The 21,622-nt window shown below is 39.1% G+C and overlaps 1 protein-coding gene across 8 annotated transcripts in view; it reads right to left on the reverse strand.

The window, feature by feature from the left end:
• GEN1 (GEN1 Holliday junction 5' flap endonuclease) overlaps positions 1-21,622 on the reverse strand; it is a 43,054-nt gene that overhangs the window by 11,191 nt on the left and 10,241 nt on the right. For all 8 annotated transcript variants that reach the window (XR_003999479.1, XR_003999478.1, XR_003999481.1 and 5 more), the window contains 10 exons: positions 18,781-18,957; positions 16,298-16,408; positions 7,753-7,826; positions 7,054-7,145; positions 4,996-5,146; positions 4,843-4,879; positions 4,667-4,747; positions 2,544-2,674; positions 777-838; positions 64-207 (listed from right to left, as the gene is read on the reverse strand). Coding sequence is in view for 4 of the 8 variants with exons in the window: in XM_030555380.1 (XP_030411240.1) it covers positions 64-207; positions 777-838; positions 2,544-2,674; positions 4,667-4,747; positions 4,843-4,879; positions 4,996-5,146; positions 7,054-7,145; positions 7,753-7,826; positions 16,298-16,408; positions 18,781-18,957 (1,060 nt within the window). In the remaining 4 variants the exon portion in view is untranslated. The remainder of the gene's footprint in view (positions 1-63; positions 208-776; positions 839-2,543; positions 2,675-4,666; positions 4,748-4,842; positions 4,880-4,995; positions 5,147-7,053; positions 7,146-7,752; positions 7,827-16,297; positions 16,409-18,780; positions 18,958-21,622) is intronic.

Raw genomic sequence — 21,622 nt, forward strand, 5'->3', positions numbered from 1 at the left:
TTTATTATCTGTGTTATGGCAGTGCTCACAGAGTGCTAAGCATTGGTCAGCTTTCAAACTTACTTCTCTGTTTCCTTTCCAAAACTTCCAACTTTTCCACTTTATAGAAGCCAACAATGTCAGGATAGGCAGCCTGAAACAAAGCTTCTTTCTCTACTGTAACCACAAAGGACTCTGTGGGCTGATCATCTGCTGTAACATAATGCTCTAGAAAATTAACAAAAGCACATTAGGGCTGAGGGCATGGAGGAAGGGAAAGGACCAAAGCAAAAACAATGCAGTTCCCTTGTCCTTAACTAAAATTTTCAAATATAATGGTCAGTAGCAGATTAGAGGTCAGACCCCGGTCATGCTAAGGCCCCTTTGCACCAGTCTGTCATGGGCAGTTGAGATTCCCCAGTCATGGGGGATTTTTTCATGTGAGGTACTACACCACCCTAATACAGGTGACATGCTGGGGCCAAGAAGGAATAAAACTGGAGTCCAATGTGCTGTCATGGTCCCAAGTCAGTATAAGGGACATCTTTGCCCTCCAAGTGTGCACCAAGTGTTGCTCTGACATGCCTAACAACTCCCACCCCAAGGGTTGTTTGCATTTTCAATCAGTTTGATTTTAAGTGTGTGTTTTCTGCATATGTTCATAGAACAGTTATCCACTCTGTACTACAGGTCACTTGTGCACATTGCTGGCTACCCACTTCCTTTAAAGGGGATTTTTGTCCACTGTTTTTGGTTACATTACAGGATAACCCATGCATGTATAACACTACACCAACCTGGTTTTTGCCATTCAATTTCAAAACAAGGAATTCCATTTTTAACACGTGTCCTGACTATCCTGTGAAACAAAAGCAGACATGGTACCAACTTCACTAAATGATTTTGCTAAAGTAAGAAATGTGAAAAATCACAAACCTATTGCAAAATTTTAATTTTGCAATCTATGCAAATTAATCAGAGGGAAAAAAATTCTATTCCTCTATCAATAGATTTAGTACAGATTCTAAAAATCAGATTTGCTTTTAATATCTGTAATTTTTTCTTTGGTGCAGGTAAATAATAAACTTCAGTTCTTGACTTTGAACATATAAACAGACCATTAGTGAATGTAAAGGTCATAAAAAGGCACCAGATGAGCATCACTGGAGAGTGAAGTCCCCTTCTCACAAGAGATACAAAAGCAGTGATACTGAAAAACTTCTTCATACTGCCCTGCCTATGGCCCTCAACCCTAGCATGGGGACAACCTGACACAGTAGTTGTGTCTCTATTCATTAACTCCTTTTGTCTCTTTGCTCAGACTGGAAAGTTTTGAGCCAGAGAGATATTGCTTGGGGGGAAATATTCATTATATCTCTATTGTGCAGTTTAGTTAGGTGTTGTGTGTGTGTGTGCGCACGCGCATGCTGCCGATGTTTTTTTGTTACACTGACAGTTGCAACTGAACAGCCATCAGATGATAACTTAATCTCGCTATTGGCAGTGGATTTGAACTAGCAATTTAGAGGTTAAAAGGTTCCACATTCTACTAACACTCCTACAAACCATTCAGGCCCTGCTTTCAATATTTCTTTGGAACAGAATTCTGAATAATCACCACTGATCCTGCAAAAACTCACCTTACCACTTGTGCTATTGCCCATCTGTGAGAAGTCCCACTGAACTCAATGGAACTACTCACAATAAAGTAAAATGTGTAAATGTGTGCTAAAACAGGTTTTAGGCACTATTCCTGCATATATGGAACTGGATGTGCTACACAGAAGCAGAAGGGGAAATTACTATCTATGTAATAGGCATAACTCTGTTCAGTGGTGGCTTTGTACCCATGCAGGAAAGGAGAGGTAATCGGATGTCTTTGCTTATCCATGACGGTGCAAGACTGGTGATGAGATTGTCACAGGTACATACTGGCAATGTTTGTGAGTATATCATCTAAGCAGTGCACAGCCTCTCTGCATCCCCTTTTTTTGCTAATTGGTAATAGAATTTGATGGTAATACTGAACTGAAAGTTCAACAGAGTTAGACAATAATGATATTCCGTCTTGACAAGAAGTATAGTAGAATTCAACAGCAAGACCATTCACTATTAGCCATAAGAGAAAAACCAGTAGGTATGATAAGAACTTCAGCTCCCCAGCTGTAACCTGTCACCTACTAAGATTTATAGACCACAGGCCTGATCGTGCATGGACTTCAATGAGCAAAGACTCATGCCCATAGTGATTTATCTCATGTATAGTCCCACTGAAGTTGATAAGACTATGGCTAAAAGTGAGGCTGTGAAGAATCATGTCCTATAAACTAGCATTAAAAGAAACTTTTGTACACATTTTACTTTACATTTTATTTTTGTGTAGCCACAATGACAGAAATGCAGCACTGGTTTAAGCTTTTATCTTTTTTGAAAGGCAGCACATAGTTCAAGGATGAGGCAAAAGGGGGAAGTAAAATTTATGTCCGTAAGTAATAAGATTTTCTCCAGTGACAGAAGTGAACAGAAACATGGAGTGAATTAAAAAACTGCACAAATTACATTACCGTATTGCCTGCAGCTGCTCTGTATCTGTCTGACCAGACTTTCTTTTGATCATGTCATAGTGTGTCAACAGTGACAACAGTTTCTTGCAAGCATAGTGTTTGGTCCATTCCATCTTCTCAAAAGCAAGTCTCTGTTAAGAAATGCAACCGTAATACCTTCTTATTTTGTTGTTACAGTGTCCTTAACAGTTATCTCAACCAACACTTTAAATATGTATTACGTTTTATACATCGGTTTAATACCCATCTTATGGTAAGACACTAATGACCTCTCAGTGCAAGACGGCAGAATATTGGACATCCATAAAAGGATAGATATAGCAGCCTACTCAACTGAAAGTTAAGGGAGCAGTTGTGTAATAGCAGCAGCATGAATGGGAAGGCCACATTGAAAGCTAAACATTTTCTCATCAGATTCTGATAACATATCTCTTCCATGCATGCACTCCCACAGATTTTTTAATCACCTTCCACCAGAGTACTCATTAGTGGTCCATTGTCTATACACCATTCAAGTAAACAGTGCCATCAGTCTCAGAAGATGGAACATCAAAACAGATCTTCTGCCCTGCCAGAAAAGGTGAGCCTTAATGTTAGCCTTAGAGATGACCTAACCAAGAAGGGTATAGTTTCCAACTTCAGTACATCAGCCCCAAAACAAAATGCAGATGGATAGTTTTCCGTTATGCCGCAAGAAGCCACTTGGTAAGGTTCCACAATTATGTTGCTGGGTAATCTGTAAATCAATCTGGAAGAGTCATTGTTCCAATGGACACTGAAATCACCCGGCACAATAAACCTAGGAGAATTCTATACTGGGCACAAGAACAAAATCACTTACTCAAGGCATAAAGGGCTGGCCTATTTAAGCCCTGTGATTAGCACTAAATGGCATCACCAATTTTTGCATTGCAACGATCAGTCTCAAATGTTACCTACAGACTTTTAGACAATGCTGTTCTAATGCAAGGGGACCTCTTCAACTGTGTCGATTAAATACAATTTGGTGTATACATTTCAATGTTTCCTTTTGTATTGATAGAGTACAACTAAAACACATCTTAGAATCTGATTAAACGTATAAGTGCAGAGTTCTTACTGGTAGGCTATTGGTAGTCAGGCTAGTTCAACAGCACAATGAAGGCATGGTTTATAGCACTAATCCTCAGAAGAGCAATACAACGTCAATATTGAAACAAATTTCTTGAAAAACAAGAACAGCAGTTCCATCATAAAAATAAAAAAAATTGTGAGCTCCCTTTGCTACAAATTAGGAAATGGATATTACGTTGTGTCCGTCTTACCAGCCCATGACATTTGCCACCAAATTCCTTTTTATTCTGTCCAGTCTCTCTCATGTGTTCTTTGCCCTCTCTCCCTTGCACACTTTCCTTCTCTCTACAGGGTTGTTATTTTTAGATATTTTCCTCCTCCTCCCCCCACGATTATTTTCTTGTTTACTGGATCCTCCTCCTACTTTCCCACTAGGCAGAAAGATACATCCTGCTCACCCACTATGGACCTATCTATTAGTGGGCCAGACCCATAGCTACTATAAATTATACTAGTTTCACTGAAGTCAGTTGTGCTGTGCTGATTTACACTAGACGAGGATTTCATCCACTGTACTTGAAAACAGTGTTAATGATACATTGGTATCTCTCTCTTACGCATACTGTAGGCTGATAAAATCTATATCCACTCACATAACCTCTAGGAAGCATGCCAGAGCAGATATTTAAATTTTTAGGATGATGGACCTTCCCAGAAAAGCCTCCAAATTTGGTAGGTGGCAATTCAGAACTGGTAAGTGAGAGCTAGCTGCCATAACAACTCAACAATTCAGGACAGGATGTGAAAAGGAACTTCAGATCTAACTAAGGCTGCAGTACTTGTGAGTGATCCTGTTTTCCAGTTCCTCTTACTACACTGTCTCCTTCTATAGCTATTCCAAGGCCTTAATTTCAGATTTCCAAACAAACATGTATATTAAAGTTGTTGCAAGGTTCTTACATTCTTCCCACTGATAAAAGTTACTAATTAACATTAATATTCTCAAGTGCATTGCATACTAACAAATGCAACATGTCAGAGAGCTAGATTCTCTATGTATCATTCTGTACCTGAAAAGACAATAAATTTGGCCTCTGGCGCTCCATTATCCTGACCAGTTTGTTTTTGTTTACAAGAAATTCTTCGATAACCTTGAAATAAAGCAAAAAGAGGACATTTAGAACAAAGTTAGCTGGAAATCCAATTCACTGATTAAAAATGAACCTTTAGCAGGCTTTTTAGTTACCTCAGAAAATGGAAAGCCCTCACAACCTCTAGCTTTTCTGCAAGTAAAACACACACATTAGGAACAGGCTAGAAACATGTGTGATGCAGGACTTGCATGCTCACCCTGCACCTGAAAGCAATGAGGAGCAGTTCATTTTGAAGACATTCCTACTTTCTGATATTGTCCTCCACTGCATTTGTCTGTTTCACTCGCTCTGAACAATGCCACTCACAAAGGCAGCAGTATTGGCTGTCATGGGGTTCACAGGACTTAACACTTCCACACAGTTTACATCCACTGAGCTCATGGTCCTTACAAGAACCTATAGAAAAAGGAAGAAAGAGAATGAGATGAACCATGTTTCCCAAACTACACAAGAGTGTTTCATAAAGTTGAGTATACGTGGGTATATCACCAAAAGCTGCTGTATACAGAGCTAAGCACACTAGCAGTACTGAGTAAGAGTTACAATAAAAATCCGATTTTTCGTTAGTTCAAATGTTGCAGAATGTTATTCTGTAAAATTATCTCTTTAAAGACCCACAAATATCATGCATATGTGACACAGTGACAAAACTGTGGAATAAATGACTCTCTCTCTCTTCCCACTCCCCTTCCTCCCCCTAAAAATTTCTTGCTGTAAGCAGCATTGGGTTTGAACTGAAAGTGCCAGATAGATGGTGCCTTGAGATTGAATTCCACTTTAAAAATAAAATCCAGACACAGTAAGAAGAATATCAATGCAAATGTCTTCTGCTAATATATCTCAATCCTGTCAATGGAGGACCCACCAGCATGAATGGCTGAGTAGTTCGGTCTCAATGTCAGTTCAGTCTTTGCTCTCTTTATTGACACTGCCAAAAAGGTGCCAACTATGACGGCAGTTTGTGATGTAAATATCTGCCCAAACTAGACCTACACCACCTAACAGCAATTCAATAGCAACATCTTCTGCACACCTCCAACAGGGTCTAGGCTTGTATCAGTGGCCTGCAGGTTTAAAAAAAGATCCTACTCCATCACCAATCCTCAAGAGAAACCGTTTATATTTTTTAAAGAAAGCTAATCCAGAAGTTGAGACCTGCATGAAAAGCAATTTTTAATGCAAGTCATTTAAAATATTTTAAAGGGCATTATCCTTTTTCAAAAGGCATTATACAGTAACTCCTCAATTAAAGTCATCCCGGTTAACACTGTTTCGTTGTTACGTTGCTGATCAATTAGGGAACATGCTCATTTAAAGTTGTGCAATGCTCCCTTCTAATGTCATTTGGCAGCTGCCTGCTTTGTCCACTGCTTGCAGGAAGGACAGCCTGTTGCAGCTAGCAGGGGCTTGGAACCAGGGTGGACTGGCAGCCTCCCAGCAGCTCCCCACTCCCCTAAGTTCCCTGTGCTGCAGCCGCCCAGCTATCAATCAGGCAGTTCACCTGTCCCTCCCCCCACTGCCATGTGTTGCTCCTGCCCTCTGCCTTGGAGATGCTCCCAGAGACTCCTGCTTGCTGTGCAGGGGAGGAAGAGATGGGGATAATGTCAGGATGTTCCCCTCCCCCCTGCACCTCACTTACCCCTTCTCCATGAAGAGCAGGGAGAGGACATGATGGGGAGAGACAGAGAGAGCTTGGGGCAGCAGCTGCTGTCTTAAGTTCCTGATCCACTTAAAAAGACAATGCACTTAAGAGTGGGTCAGCTTACTTAAAGGGGCAGTGTGCATCTCTCTCTCTCCCCCACACAAAAGGTGTGCGTCTGCCTCTGTCTGCTCTGCTGCCTCCCCTCTCTTGAGTTCGTGCTGCCTTTGTGAGAGGCTACATTAACAACCCTTGAGAGCTCAGCATTCCATGGGAAATATCCCTCCCTCTTCCACCTTCTAACTTCACCACCTCAGCCAAGCTTCACAATCATCATAGCGGTGAACAGTATTAAATTGTTTGTTTAAAACATATACTGTGTGTATATCTATATAATATATAGTTTTTTGTCTGGTGAAAAAAATTTCCCAGGAACCTAACACCCCCAGTAACAATAATTCTTATGGGGAAATTGGATTCGCTTAATATTGTTTTGCTTTAAGTCACATTTTTCAGGAACATAACTACAATGTTAAGTAAGGAGTTACTGTACTTATAAGGCTCCACAATGGAGGGAAGCCTCATTACCCAGGGACGCTGCTGCGGGGGAGCAAATAAAATGTACATCAAACTAAAACAAAAATCTACCCCTTTTCATACCGACCTGGATAGTGGCACACAGAACAATGAGTCATCTTGTTAACTGTTAGAACAGATGCATTACCACGTTGAAGCTGTCCTTTCCATTGATCAAACCTAAAATTATATTACAAACGTTAATATAATACAATCCCATAGCTTATTCATGCAAATTCTACCACTTAAATTAAGTATGGGCAAAAAAAATCATACCATCTAATTCATCCTCTTCAAATTATTCAGTTTTCCATTACACAATCTGTTTCAGTAAATATACTTTTTGAGTATGTACTATGGATTGTTGGGATATCTAGCTTTGAGACTCATTGGGGCAATAGTCATACCAGACAACATTAGAATCTAAAGACTGGATCCAAAGCCCTTTAAAGTTAATGAGAGTCTTTCCAAATTACTTTTGTGGGCTTGGGATCAGGATCTACCTCCTCTGATCCTGCAAACATGTATTACTGTTTGCAAAAATAGGAACTAGGAGTTAATGCAATTTTAAGCAATAACTAACTTTAAAAAAAATAGTTTGCCTGGAAGAATGTATTGTTTGAATACACAGCTGATCATCATGTAAGAAATTTAATATTTTGTTTCCTTAAAAATTAAAACATGAGTAGCATAGACTCAGGTTCAAAGTGCATCATAAAACTGTCTTTCAATAAGACAATTTAAAACACTGAAATATTTCAGGAGACAAGACAAACTTTAACTTTACCTCTGTAGTAAACTTTGACCTCGCAAAGTCCCAATTAACTTTAAAGCTTGTTCTTTTCCAACTCCTGGCACTCCCTTTTAGAGAAAAGGAAACATGGTACATATTCAAGTTTAAACTAATGTAAAACATTGATATCTTTTAGGTATAATATAACACTATTTTGTACAGTCTTTCACACAAACTGCATCTCAAATGCTTTACAGAATTCATACATTAAAAAAAAGAAAAGAAAAGAAATTCAAAGGACTGAGTAGGGGAACATAAATTGGTTTTGACTAAGATTTGAAATGAGCAAAAAGGCAGATACAAATAGGAAAGTAGTTTTAAATGACAGGAGATGCAGTAAAGAGTCTTGCACTACCAGTGGCCTGATAGTGTGGAAGAAGAGAGAGGAGGTACCAGTATTAGATGACAGGAAAGTAAAGTAGAGAAAAAACAGCGACAGGAGCAATTTCAAGAAGGGTTGTAAACCAGGAGGGTAATTTTCAACTGTGTGTCTTGATGCGACTGGAAAGACAATCAAAAGAGAAAGTTACGTTTGTTTACATGTCGCAGTAGGGGAATAACATTCTCATCAGCAGAGGTCTGAGAAGTTGGGACTTTGAGGAGTTCCATGGAGAAGGGAGCTTCCATTGTCTCGATAAAAAGAAATAAAGGCATGGGTTTGGATTTCAGAGAGACAGTACACACCATAATATATTCAATATTGTGGAAGTGGTGGAAGACAGGTTAGCAGACTTCAGGCCTCGCAGGAAAGGTGGGCACTTAAGGAACCTTTGTGCCCTCTCAACTCTGGGTTGCTTTGGGGACTGGAGAGGCTCCTGACATAACCTACAAAGTCTAGAACCTACCTTATGGGAGCTTCCCCATTCTGCTCTCTGGGCCATAGCACTGCCCAGAAGCTTCTCAACAGTACATGCTATACTACAGTCTTGCCATTGATATATCCAACAGACACTTCTACCTGTGCCAGTGACTCTTACAGCTCATTTATGCCATGTGTAAAGGAGCCAGAACAGGAGTGAGAATATCAACCTGGATCTTAAATTAAAAAAAAAAAGTAACAAAAGGATTAATAAGCACAAAAAATCTTTATGAAAGCCCACCTGCCAAATCAAAATAATGATTGTAAAGGAGAGTCACTTTAAAGAACATTTAATTTTTAATAAAAAGAACCAGTATGTAACTTGATTCTGAAGATAATGACAACTATTCACACACCAGAAAGTCAACAAAACAAAGATTGCTACCTTAAATAGTATCAGAAAACAACCAACGCTCTCACAACACTACCATCATTACAATATTAAAGTGACAGGAAATCTTCAGTTAGCTTAAAAAGTATTTTTGCTAAAATTTAGCCATCAATTTTGATTTCCATGGCATCTGGTAAATAGATATATGTTGGGAGAATACCAAAAGAATGATGAGAGAGACATATAGATTTCCAAAACAAATGATGTCCAAGGATTCTTTTTCAACCTTTATACTCCCTGGGTGAGAGAAATAGATTTGGTATTTTCTACCTGAACCTTTCCTGCAGAACATCATTAAATTAAATAGCAAAGTACTTCTACAATCTTTCAGGAATTAAAAGTTGTGCGGATGGAATAACTAAGTGGAGTGGGTGTGAGCAGCACTGGAAATCTAGGCAATCAGCAAACCCAGTTAGGATAACCGTCATAACAATACCAAAAGGAAATATCCAAATTGGCTGCAAGCCTCTTAAATAAAAACAAAACAAAAAATCAGCATTAACTGCTGCACCAGCTAGACAAAAAAAATGCTGAAAAAAGGTAGCAGGAAAATATACATCTTCCTCAATATCCAGGATTTCATGAAGAATTTTAAAAAATTCAGATGCTTCTTGCTTTATATATAATATGGATTTAGCCATCTTACTTATGCAGAGTGAAAAGCACCTTGAAGTGAATTTATTACAATTAAAATCCCTACTGTTTACACAAAATTAATATGGAGTTGTCATAAGATTGTAGTACATCTCCAATGCAACTACAATGGGTCAACCCCTTGTAGACATGGTCATCTGGGAAATATGTTTTGTTTACCTGAATTCTAGATGGAATCTAGTCCACAATTAGACATAGCACAGAAAGGAAGAACAGAAGTTTTGAAAAACAAATTTACAAGTCAGTGAGAAAGCTGCATGAGAGGAGGCAGCTTGAACTACAGCAACTGGGAATTGGGGTACTCACTTGGAGGGGCAGAGGCTAGGGAAGACATCCAAGCCAGACTGCCATCACAAGATAGTTGAAACAAGTACATGTAGAGTAGGCTCTTCAGGTTAGGATTTTTTTTTTAAAAATGGGTTTGCACACTGCCTAACAAAATAGGGTTCTGCTCCATGATGAGGCTCCTAAGTGCTACCACAATACAATTCATTAATTAATATTGAATAGAAACTCTTGCTTTAGTAAACATCTGATACATTAATGAGGAAGAACAAGAACTGAATTTTTCAAAACATGTATGTGCATTTATGCCATCTTGTTCTACAGGACAACAGAGGCTGAAGGAAAAGCCCAAAAATCTAAGAGTGACAGGATGTCAGAGATCCATAGGAAAATGGACACACTGCAACTATCTATTACTTTGGCTAAGGATACAGTCAGGAGCGCCTGCACTGACCTAAGAGAGGCAACGGAGGGAGCTGACAGCCAGAGCTCTCAACTCCGCTTGCTGCTCCCTTTCGGGAGCTCAGCTGCTCCACGGGCTCCCAGCTACCCATCAGGGCTCCTGCTTCTCTGCCAGGAATGAAGCAGCCACCCAGGCTCTGAGCAGGGAGCCCAGACAGCTGGCAGGAGCCCAGCTGGGAGTAGGGAAGACTTTATTATAAGTTTTTTAAGCATTGAAACCAATGGCATGATTTGGCCATTTGACAGTTTAGGGGCCACAACAGAGTTGTTTTGAAATCATGCTAAAGCAGAGATTTACATCCTGATTCACCCAAGCATTTTAACACACACTTAAGTGCTTTGTTGTATTGAAGCCTTAGATGAGATGATAACTCAAAAAATTACTGCCAAGGGACTGGGCCCATAAGAAAAAACAAATAAAGCAGTTTGGTAAAAAAAAAATGTTTGGAATCCTTGAAGAGTAAAACAAGAGTGCAAAATGTTTGGACATTGGGAAATCCAAGGTGACAGAACGAGAATCTGCTTGTGTTAATGGAGAACTGAATTCCTGAACTCCTGACAAACTTGAGTTTGAGAGAGTTAAACGCCAGAAGGGATCATCTAGTCTGACCTCCTGTATACCACTGGCCATTACATTTGCAGCTGTATTAATCCCAATGACTTTTGATCAAAGCATCCAATCCCTATCACATGGGATGGTGATCTACTAACCAGGCAGTTTTATTTAATAGTTTAACTCTACTCCCTCCATCTCCTTCCCCCAACTCCCAATTTGATAATGACTGCCAATATATTGGTAAAAGTAGTTACTGAAAAATTGTGTGGTAATAAAATGTATAGATCTTATTAAATTAAGTAGCTAGTTGGTACTAAACTAACGTAAATTTGAGGGCCTTATGTTTGTATGACAGAACTGTGTCCTATCAAATGTTTTTGTATAGGTAAGAGCAACTGATCACTTCAAATAAGCTTAACATATGTTAATTAAGGCTCTAAACAAAATAAAGACAATTTACAAAAAAGGGTAACTCAAATTGCTCATGCCACTTATGAGCAAATAGTAGTCCTGAGAGCTCTACCATGGAGGCATTTATTGACACAGTAAATGGAACAATGATTGCTACTTTAATTTTCATTTTTTACAATCCATTGTTCTTGTGGCACCACTGGCATGCATGGCTTTTTACAAAGTCCTTACCCTGAGGAGCTTTCAGTCTACAGAGTACAGCTAAGTCACATGGCTTGCATTTGCAGCACAAACATAGGTTATATCATCAGCATAATGATTAAATCAATAATTCAAGAGGATTTGGGATCTGGAAAGTTGCAGCTGAATAAACTGGAAACCTAACTGTATAGCTTGAATACACATTTAAAAAATCAATTAGAAGTTTGTCACTGGACAGTGACCAGCCGCTTAGGCATCTAATTACAGCATGTCAATCTCAAACTATTTCTAAGCAATGTATCATTTCAGAGGTAACTAACTAGGAACATGGAAATAAATGGTTATAGTCAAAGTAGAATGAACCACCTCTTATTTCCTTTTAATACTACAGCTATCAGGAAGTCACTTCAGAAGATAACCGGTCACAACTTCTTGAGGTTTTAGAAGCTTCCTCTGAGAAACTAAACAATACTCTTCAATGGCATAAGGATATTCTGAAATCATCTTTGGCTCAAGACAGTTTCCATTTAGATAAGGTTAGGATAATCAATAAATCTTTCCCTCATCTATCATATATTAACAATTTCCAGTCTCTTACGCACATTTTGTCTGTAAAGTGCCAAACACTCTTATAATGCTTTAGAAATACCACCACCACCACAATTGCCTAAGAAGAAGATTGGTAAATATCAATTCTGATCACAGCAACTTAGCTAAAAAGCTGTTCTATATAAGAATTGGGTGGTGTCCCTTTAGATAGTTTGAGAGCCCTTTAATAGACATTACTGCTTTCTATGTTTTCAAAGCCTTCAGAACCCTGCAAGGAGCATGTTGCATATACTTAGTAAACATGGCTATTTGGGGACACCCCCTTTCCCGTGAACTTGGTTCCTTCATATTATGTTTCTTCACCTAATTATTTGGTTTACATTTTAAAGCAGTAAAGACAGAAGCTGCTATATGGAGTTACTCTCTTCCTCCCACTCTTCACTCAAGTCTTCACTCTGGAGGTTTACTTCTTTTCTGACTTCTGTTTCGTTCTGCCACCTTTTTCTCACAGATTTTTCAAACTGCAGATGATTGTGCCTCCCTTATCCTGTTCAAATTATCATCATCTATATTAGGTCAGAGCAAATAACTGGTGGAATGCAAACAGAGCCAAGTGGAGTTGGTTCACAAGACTTTCATTAGGTTTCCTGACACCTTTTCAAGGCTAAAAGATGTTCTTCCTTAATCCTGTTATGAAAAACATTAAATGATAATCTTGCTTGACAAGCCCTAACCTTCATCATTTTGCTATTTAACTTTTAGCTCCAAAATCAGAGCAATTCTTCCCAAATATGATTTTATGTTTTCATGTTTCCTGATAATGAAAATAAAGTTCAGAACCCTACAATACATTGAAAACATAGGATAATTCCTCAAAAAACTGATACCAGTGTTTTCGGAAGAGGATATGAATTCTATTTCTATTGACAAATATGATGTGTACAGCACTGATCAGTTACATAATTTGTTTTCAGATTTCTTTTCTTTGCATATTAGAAATATCTTTTACAGAGATAAGCAATGTAATATGAGAGTGAGCGAGCAAGCACGCATATGTAGGAAAAAAGAGGAGTTGTGATTGCTTCTCTGTAAAGCCTTTTGGTTGACAACTCAAGACGTTCAGTCATAAGAAGCCAGACAGACAGACACTGCAGAAAGAAAAGTGAGACCTTTTCTGGAATGGTGCAGTTTTCTTCTTAGCTCTTTTTTGATATTTCACCTATTCCCTCAGGTTTCTAAGTTAAGATTTCAGTAGAAGCAGCTAAGGGTCAGTAGTATTACTCTTTCTAGGAGGTCCTGCCTTCATTCACTTTTACTGAGCTGCAATAATTCAAGAGCTTTTTTGAGTATTACAAAGCCAACTCACTTTAGAACCACATAAGAACCCAGTATGTCAGAAGCTCCTAGTCCATTGTACTTTAGTTATTAAATCAGAGGTGCTGTGTTTTCTTTTTGCCTGCAAAGTACTGCATTAAAAAAAGGGAATCCTCTCCTGGATACTCCCTTCCAACAACACAAATACCCACTGCTTCATTCTCAAATTCTTCATTTGATTCCTATAACTTAATCTTGGTCTTTCCTACTACACACCAGTACATATAGCAATTGTTTCTTATTCACTTGTGAGCTAATTATTTTTTTTTAAGTCAAAAAGTTGTCTTATCAAAGAGGCCCTGCAGACCATTAATGCTCCATGATTTAAAGCAGAGGTTCGCAGCCAGGGTGTGAGGAGTGTCAAAGTTTCTAGGGAGGGCAAAGCAAGCCTTCTAATAATGCAGAAATTATAGTGTGTGTGCGCGCGCGTCCCAAACACCACAGGACACAATGCCACTCATTCAGATATGGCCCATCTTGACAGAAGGATGGCCGGGCCAAATTTGAGAGAGTGGTGTTGCAACCTGTGGTGCGTGGCCCCCCTAATCTGAGCAAACGATGCCATCTAAACACTGAGTGCTAGGTGGCAGTACCCTTTTCACTATTTTGGGGAGAAAAGGCTCCAAGCTTTTTTATTTTTTTTTTTAAAAGGAGCTAAGGTGGGGTGATTCAAAAAAGTTGAAAACACCTGATTTACAAAGACACCAGCAACTTGAAACAAAAAAGTCATTTTCTTCAGAAATTTTATTTCTGTTATAAGTTATTCCTAAGGCTTGATGTAGAGTAGGAAACATTTGCCTTTAAACAGAATTGCAGGAAGATTATAGGGGAGGGGAGGGATCCTCTCTATTTGAGTTTCTTTGCTCTGGAATTAATCCTGAGTCTCAGATGTCAATGGCAAAATTCCCAATGACTTTGTTAGAGTGGGATTAGTGAATATGTGCAAATTAAATTAAATTTAATTGTTCACTGCCTGTGGCATCTCCTGTGTCTTACACTAGGGTGATGAATTCACTCTCATATGCCGCTCTGGGGCAGTTCATAATAATATTTTTCCTTAGCAGGAGGGTATTTACCAGCAACAGCAGCAGAAAAACAAAACACCACAAATTGAAGAGATAGCAGGAGAGTGGAAGAGGAATAAACCCAGGCATATTTATTATTTCTTTTAGAGACACTCAAAACAAGCTTCCAAACATCAATATGGGAACAAATCTCACTGATTTATTCTACAGTATTTCGATGACATACTATTTAAAGAACACATCAGAAAAGTAAATTATACACCTCTACCCCAATATAACACGAATTCTGATATAACGCGGTAAAGCAGCGCTCCAGAGGGGAGGGGCTGCGAACTCCAGCAGATCAAAGCAAGTTCAATATAATGCAGTTTCATCTGTAACACAGTAATATTTTTTGGCCCTCGAGGACAGCGTTATATCCAGGTAGAGTTCTTTAAGTTCTTGATTTCTGAAAATAAGTTTGACTGTGTCCCTTTAAAACACTCTACACTCGAGAAGTACTTACTGATATGGGTATCAGTACTGGTACTCAAGGTTCTGTGACAGGTACTATAGGACATGTTACACCTCTCTGTTTGAATAATATGCCTCTGCCGTGTAACTCAGTACATTCTAATCTGCAATAGAACTTCACCTCTCCAAAGGATAATGTTGCATATTAGAGAGACTAGGGCAAAGAACTCAAGAGCTATCCTTGGTTGAGTGGCAGTAGGGTGATCAGATGTCCCGATTTTATGAGGACAGTCCCGATTTTTGGGTCTTTCTTATATAGGCTCCTATTACCCCCAGCCCCTGTCCCGATTTTTCATATTTGCTGTCTGGCCACCCTAAGTGGCAGTGACAGACACAAATGAGGTTTTAGACTGGTAAACTGGATTTGGAATCGCTTCACTTTACTTGGAATGAAGAAACAGTGGGGTAGACAAACCATCAGAACAGCTTCATAATGAAGTGCTCATTGCCATAGTTTGCAAAGAGTAGTGCTCATCAGCCTTTATTGGTAACTTCCATTTCAGCTCATCTTTTTCTAGTCAAGAGCAGCAGTACTTACAAAACGAGATATTATTTCCTCTCACCTTCCTCTGTATGCATTACAGCAGCAGTTTCCAATGAAATGTCAGAACATGCAGTATCAGGTGTGTCTGGTCACACCAGACAAATGCATTTGTTAGACATTTCTTTAAGCCCTGCAGCAGAAGTGGTTAGCTCCCCAATTTCCATACAGCCATGCTTTTTGGTCAAATCCACACTGTGCCAAGAACAGTCTACCAGCAATCACATCTAGAAAGTTATTACTGATTTCTCCAGAGTGCACAAGGATTTTTCTGGCAACTGTGTTTTCCATAAACATACTGTAGACTACACCATTTTCAAACACGCTTGTTACTAGCATAGTTACAGCCACGGTGTGGAGAGAAAGCATAAATCTAATGGACGAAGTGTGAGACTGGGAGCTCAAAGTTCTAACAGGCTCCTAGTTGCCTACACCAGCTCTTCCACATATTTGTTGCATGCTATCTAAATTTGTTTTAGCTTCTTGATCTGTAAAATGATAATACTTATCTATCTCACAGAGTTGCAAACGTTAATCTTCAGTACTAAGTATTATGGAAATGTCTTTACAGTAGGAGTTATTAAGGTACTTTCCTCAGCTAGATGTCTGTAGTCTACCATGCATTTCATATATTTTTATACATGCTCAAATCTTAATTGGTACTGTATGTTCAGAAAAAATAAGTCACAGGAATATGGTAAATAATTAGTTTCCTCACCTTAGGAAGATAATCACAACCAAGAAGAATTGCTAGCCCAATCAGAGACTCTCTGTCACAACGTAGTTTCTCCTTAATAGAGGACATTGTATAGCAGTCAACATGTGGGTCCTGCAAGAAAAATATTACAGCTGGAAATAGTGTAGGCAGGACCACAGGTGACTAGGAAATTGACATGTTGCTGACAGGTTAATAGCAGTTTGTCCTACTGTTGTTCAACTGCTAGCCTAGAGGAGACCAAGCCATTGGTCATTGTTATACAAAGTATGATTGACATAAAGACTGACCACATGATTTTAAGAACTGCAGCTTTCAAAATCTACATACAAATGTTACTATTTTTAAGTAAAATAATTAATCAAGGATTAGAAATTTAACCAACATCCTAGGCTTATAGAATGACAAAGTAACACTCTGAAGCTGCAAAGGATGAATGAACAGCCCTGTAGTGACAGTTGTGTGCTCAAAGGAGGAAGCTGTCTTCTATCAAAAAATCTGAACTTTAAAACAAAAACTTAAAACCCAATTTTCAAACTTCTTAGGCACCTCGACAGATACTTAGACAACTACAGTAAATACCCATTTTAATGCTGATTTGAACACCTAATTTAAGACATCCCACTTTGAAAACTGGGCTCTAGTTTACTCTGTACAAATGTATAGCAAACGAACACAAGAAAATTGTCCTAAAACATTTTCTTTTTTAACATGTGCTCCCAGCTCTGCCTCTTCATTCCATTAGTTCTCACAAAGATACAAGCACTTCTTTTAGCTGAACAATAGTTTCTTATACCAGTATACATTTAAATCTTCAATCTTTACTCCATTTGCTACCCCACTTGCTTGATGCCCTAGACCAGGGGTCAGCAACCTTTCAGAAGTGGTGTGCCGAATCTTCATTTATTCACTCTAATTTAAGGTTTCGTGTCAGTAATACATCTTAACATTTTTAGAAGGTTTCTTTCTATAATATATAACTAAACTATTGTTGTATGTAAAGTAAATAAGGCTTTTAAAACGTTTAAGAAGCTTCATTTAAAATTAAATTAAAATGCAGAGCCCCCTGGACTGGTGGCCAGGACCCGGGCTGTGTGAGTGCCACTGACAATCAGCTCACGTGCCGCCTTTGGCACGCATGCCAGAGGTTGCCTACCCCTGCCCTAGACGTAGCATAAAATAACTCTCTCTGCATACTACAGAAGAGTGCAAAAGAAAGTTATTTGTTCTGCCTTCTCAAATGTATCAAACTACATTCCTAATGCATCTATAATTTTAACCAGGGTGGTCTGCTTTATTGGATACGTTCATTTTTGGACTGGTCATACTATAGCTTATTATTCAGATGTACAAGACATGGTGTCAACAGTGCCTGATTTGAGAAGCAGCCATCATTATCAAGTGTGAAAGTGTTACATATTTTAATGTGTAAGTAAGATGCAAATAAGTGAATTTGCATTTATTTAACCCCTAGACCTTTTGCTTCTATAAGCACACAACTGTCACTATAGGGCTGTGTCCTGTAGAAAATGTACAGCTTTAAGTCACATAAGAATTCATGTAATAGAAAACCTAACAGACAGCAGCTAATTTCACGTTTGTCAGTCAACTCAGCTGTTTTTCTTATTCATTCAGTGCTTGAACACTAATGAATCAAGTGAAGCAAATCTGCTGTATAAAAACAGATCTTAAGCAAGACCAAATCTAGGAAGACAAAAGTATGATGCTGTTAGTGATGTTAATATAGTATTTAGCCTGAATATTTGCCTCAAATAAAATTTTGGGTTTTGTTTGCCTGTTTGACTTTTGATATTTTTACTAATATGTGTGAACAAAGACATTGTGTTGCATTGGGATGCAGATGGGATTTATAGCACAATGAGAAAAGACAAGGAAGTGAGTTAAAATGTTGCAGGTTTTGGTGGGAGTTTAATATACATGACTGCCTCAACTTCTATCACAAGGCAAGACCAAGCAACCAGTTGGGAGGGGCAAGGAGGGGCAGCACAAGAAACACTAAAAAGCGAAAGAAATGGTGACCCTGGCCAAAACACAACCTCGCTCCCTATCCCTCTGATGAGGCACAAAAGAGGTGGTACCAAAGCCCCCAAGACTCATGATCCTCCAAAACGGAGCATGACCATATATTGTAAGGGGTGGGACCAGGGGCGTGTACTACAGATATAATTAAACTTGCTAAGGAGGAGGTGGTGGGAAAAAGGAACGGAGTAAAGCTCTGCAGTGTACAGAGCTATGGATATGCTTGCTTGAGTAATCCCATTAAACATTGCATTGCCTGCACTTTGGACTCTGGTCTTCTGCTTTTTGTCTGTCTGACAAGAACCAAGGGAGGGGTGAAGGAGAAGCCCTAACAGATACCATAAATATTTTGAACAATTAACTAGGTGCTTCACATTTATTTGAGCAATATAATGAGTGTGAAGTAGTCTGAAGGAAAAAAAGACTCCAAAAACCTAAAACACTACCTTTGCATTCATGGTGAAATTCCTATAAACTGTCTGAGCTCCATACAAGAAAGCATCTCCATCATCGGTGATGCAGCCATCCACATATCCATTTGCATTCAGATAAGCACACATTGCCTCCGCTTCACCAGCTGCTTGAACCCAAGGTAATCCTAAACACTCCAACATTTCAAGGCACTAAAGAAAACAAAAATATTCAAGAGAAGACAGGGATTGAATCTTCAATTATCCCTTTTTACAATTAACAATTTTTTCTAAACAGTCCTCAAAGTCATGTGTATGTCTGCAGTGGCTTTTATTATTATTATCAGCGTAATACTATTATTGTATGTGTCACTTTACAATACATGTGGCATTGCAAACAAAGACTAGATCCCCGACTGAACTAACTTATAATTTATAGTGAGTAGAGACATGGTTATGTTCAGTTTCACAGTACTAAACACACACTGAGTGTCAAAACACTTCGCATATCAGATAGGCTCATCAGATTTTTGAAGGAGAGGCTGGAGGATTGGCATACATTGCTTAGGAGGCTTCTGTGCAGAAAGAGGTACAGAAGCAGACAGTGAGCGAAGCTTGGGTGAAACATAGGCAAGACAAAGTATGAACAGGACTTCTTAAACTTTCATCATGGATTACACTTAAATGAAGTGCCTCAGGGATCCATGTCCCCTCCCATTCATAATCACATAACATCTCTGTGGTAATTACAGCAATTGCATAAGTGGAAAAGTAATAGACGGGAATGTGCAAAGGAACAGAGGAGCCAATCCAGAGACTCAAGAAAATTGTGCATGTGCATGAGTGAGGTTGGGATCCAGGGGAAATCATGGTTAGAGCAGCAGAAAAGGAAGGTTATCTTTGTAGAAGCATTGTGTGCAAGCTACCTGAAGTGACTGTACTGAATTATTATGGTGCCTTCTCTTCACAAGTCAGGATTTTTAACAAATCAGAAACACAAGAGTGGCCTAGTAAGAATTGCTGTCCTAGTGGAGCGTAGCTCACTCCAAGCAGCTTGACAACATTAATATATTATATTCGGGTTACTCATCCGGTGCTTGATCCAAAAGCCACTGAAATCAATGGGAATATTTCCACTGGGTTTTGGATCATGCCCTTGAAGAGGAATAAACAAAGCAAACGAACATCTTCCCTCATTTCATTCCTGTCTTAGAAATACTTTTCCAACACTACTAAAAACCTTATGGAAGTACAGTTTACTTCAATCACAAAAGAAACCTGGCAAACAATGAAGCTGACATTAAGCACACCTCTACCTCGATACAACGCTGTCTTCTGGAGTCAAAAAATATTATCGCATTATAGGTGAAACTGCGTTATATTAAACTTGTTTTGATCTGCCGGAGTGCGCAGCCCTCCCCTCCTCCAGGAGCACTGCTTTACTGCCTTATATCAGAATTCGTGTTATATCGGGTCACATTATATCGGGATAGAGGTGTATCTACAAGTTTCTAATTGTTCTAGAATGTTACTTAACAGGATAGTAGTCATTGTGGTCCAAGGCCCACAAATTCAACATGCAAATTGATATTGCCATGTATGATTTCATGCCACAAACAATCATGTAGTACATTATATTGATATGAGAGCAAAGAAAGATCTGAACACTAAGGAAATGAGGAATTAGTAACGAAAGATATCAACAAAAACTTTCATACAGATTGACAGAGCTATTTGTGCTGCAATCTTGGTTCTCTCAACCTAGCTAAATACATTTCTTACCAAACATTTTCACAGCTAACTATGTTAACATGGCTACTTTCCTGGTTCATAGACCTAGGTTATTTATGTAATGACCAAAAGCGTGCTACGTGTTTTAGAGCAGTGGTTTTCAACCAGTGATTCAGGGCCCACTGGGGTACCATGAGCAGGTCTCAGGGGGTCTGCCAAGCAGGGCTGGCATTACACTTTCTGGGTCCCAGGGCAGAAAGCCAAAGCCTCACCACCTGGGGTTGAAGCCCAGAGCTTCAAGCCCTGCCACTCCAGCTGAAGCCGAAGCCTGAACAACTTAGCTTCACAAGGCCCCCTGTGGCATGGAGCCCTGAGCAGCTGCCCTGCTTGCTACCCCCTAATGCTTGCCTGGGCTTTTATATGCAGAAAAACAGTTGTTGTAGCACAGACAGGCCGTGGAATTTTTATAGCATGTTGGGGGGAGGGAGAGGAAGCTCAGAAAGAAAGAATCCCTGCTTTAGAGAGACATACACAGGTCTACACAACACTAATATGTTTATTAGGTAAGTAATCAAAATATAAAACCAAAAAGGCTTATGAGGAATTAGACAGCTTGAGAGATTGGTAATAAGATACAGAGCCTTTTACCTCATGATCACTAGTATGAATCCAGCACAGATCAGTAATGAACAGACAGACTTGTCATGCAACAGCTGTTAGAACAACTAGAATTTCTATCTGCTTTCAAATAGATGGGTGTCCTGATGCCAAAATCACCAGGACAATAGTCCACCTTCTTTCCAGCATCAGCAAAGAGATTAAGGAATGGAACAGAGCAAGTCAGGTTTAAGGAGCATCCAAGGAACGGTGAAGAGAGCTTGTACTAACACTATCTGTGTAATGCCTATTGTGCACTTAGCTAGAGAAGAGTCTCCAGTATTGTCAACCTAGAACTATTAACAGGCACTATATTCACTTACGATTTATTGTCAATATGTATACCATGGGAGTTTAATAAAAGTTTATTGGAATTTACATAGATAGGGGAGACTACTAAGTTTGTAGACTCCAGAATATGGATAATAATTTTTACGTGCTAATTCAAATGATCATTCTGCACTGAGTGACATTGTTGTGTTCAATGCTG

The sequence above is a fragment of the Gopherus evgoodei genome, chromosome 3, assembly GCF_007399415.2.
Source record: "Gopherus evgoodei ecotype Sinaloan lineage chromosome 3, rGopEvg1_v1.p, whole genome shotgun sequence".
Lineage (NCBI taxonomy): Eukaryota > Metazoa > Chordata > Testudines > Testudinidae > Gopherus > Gopherus evgoodei.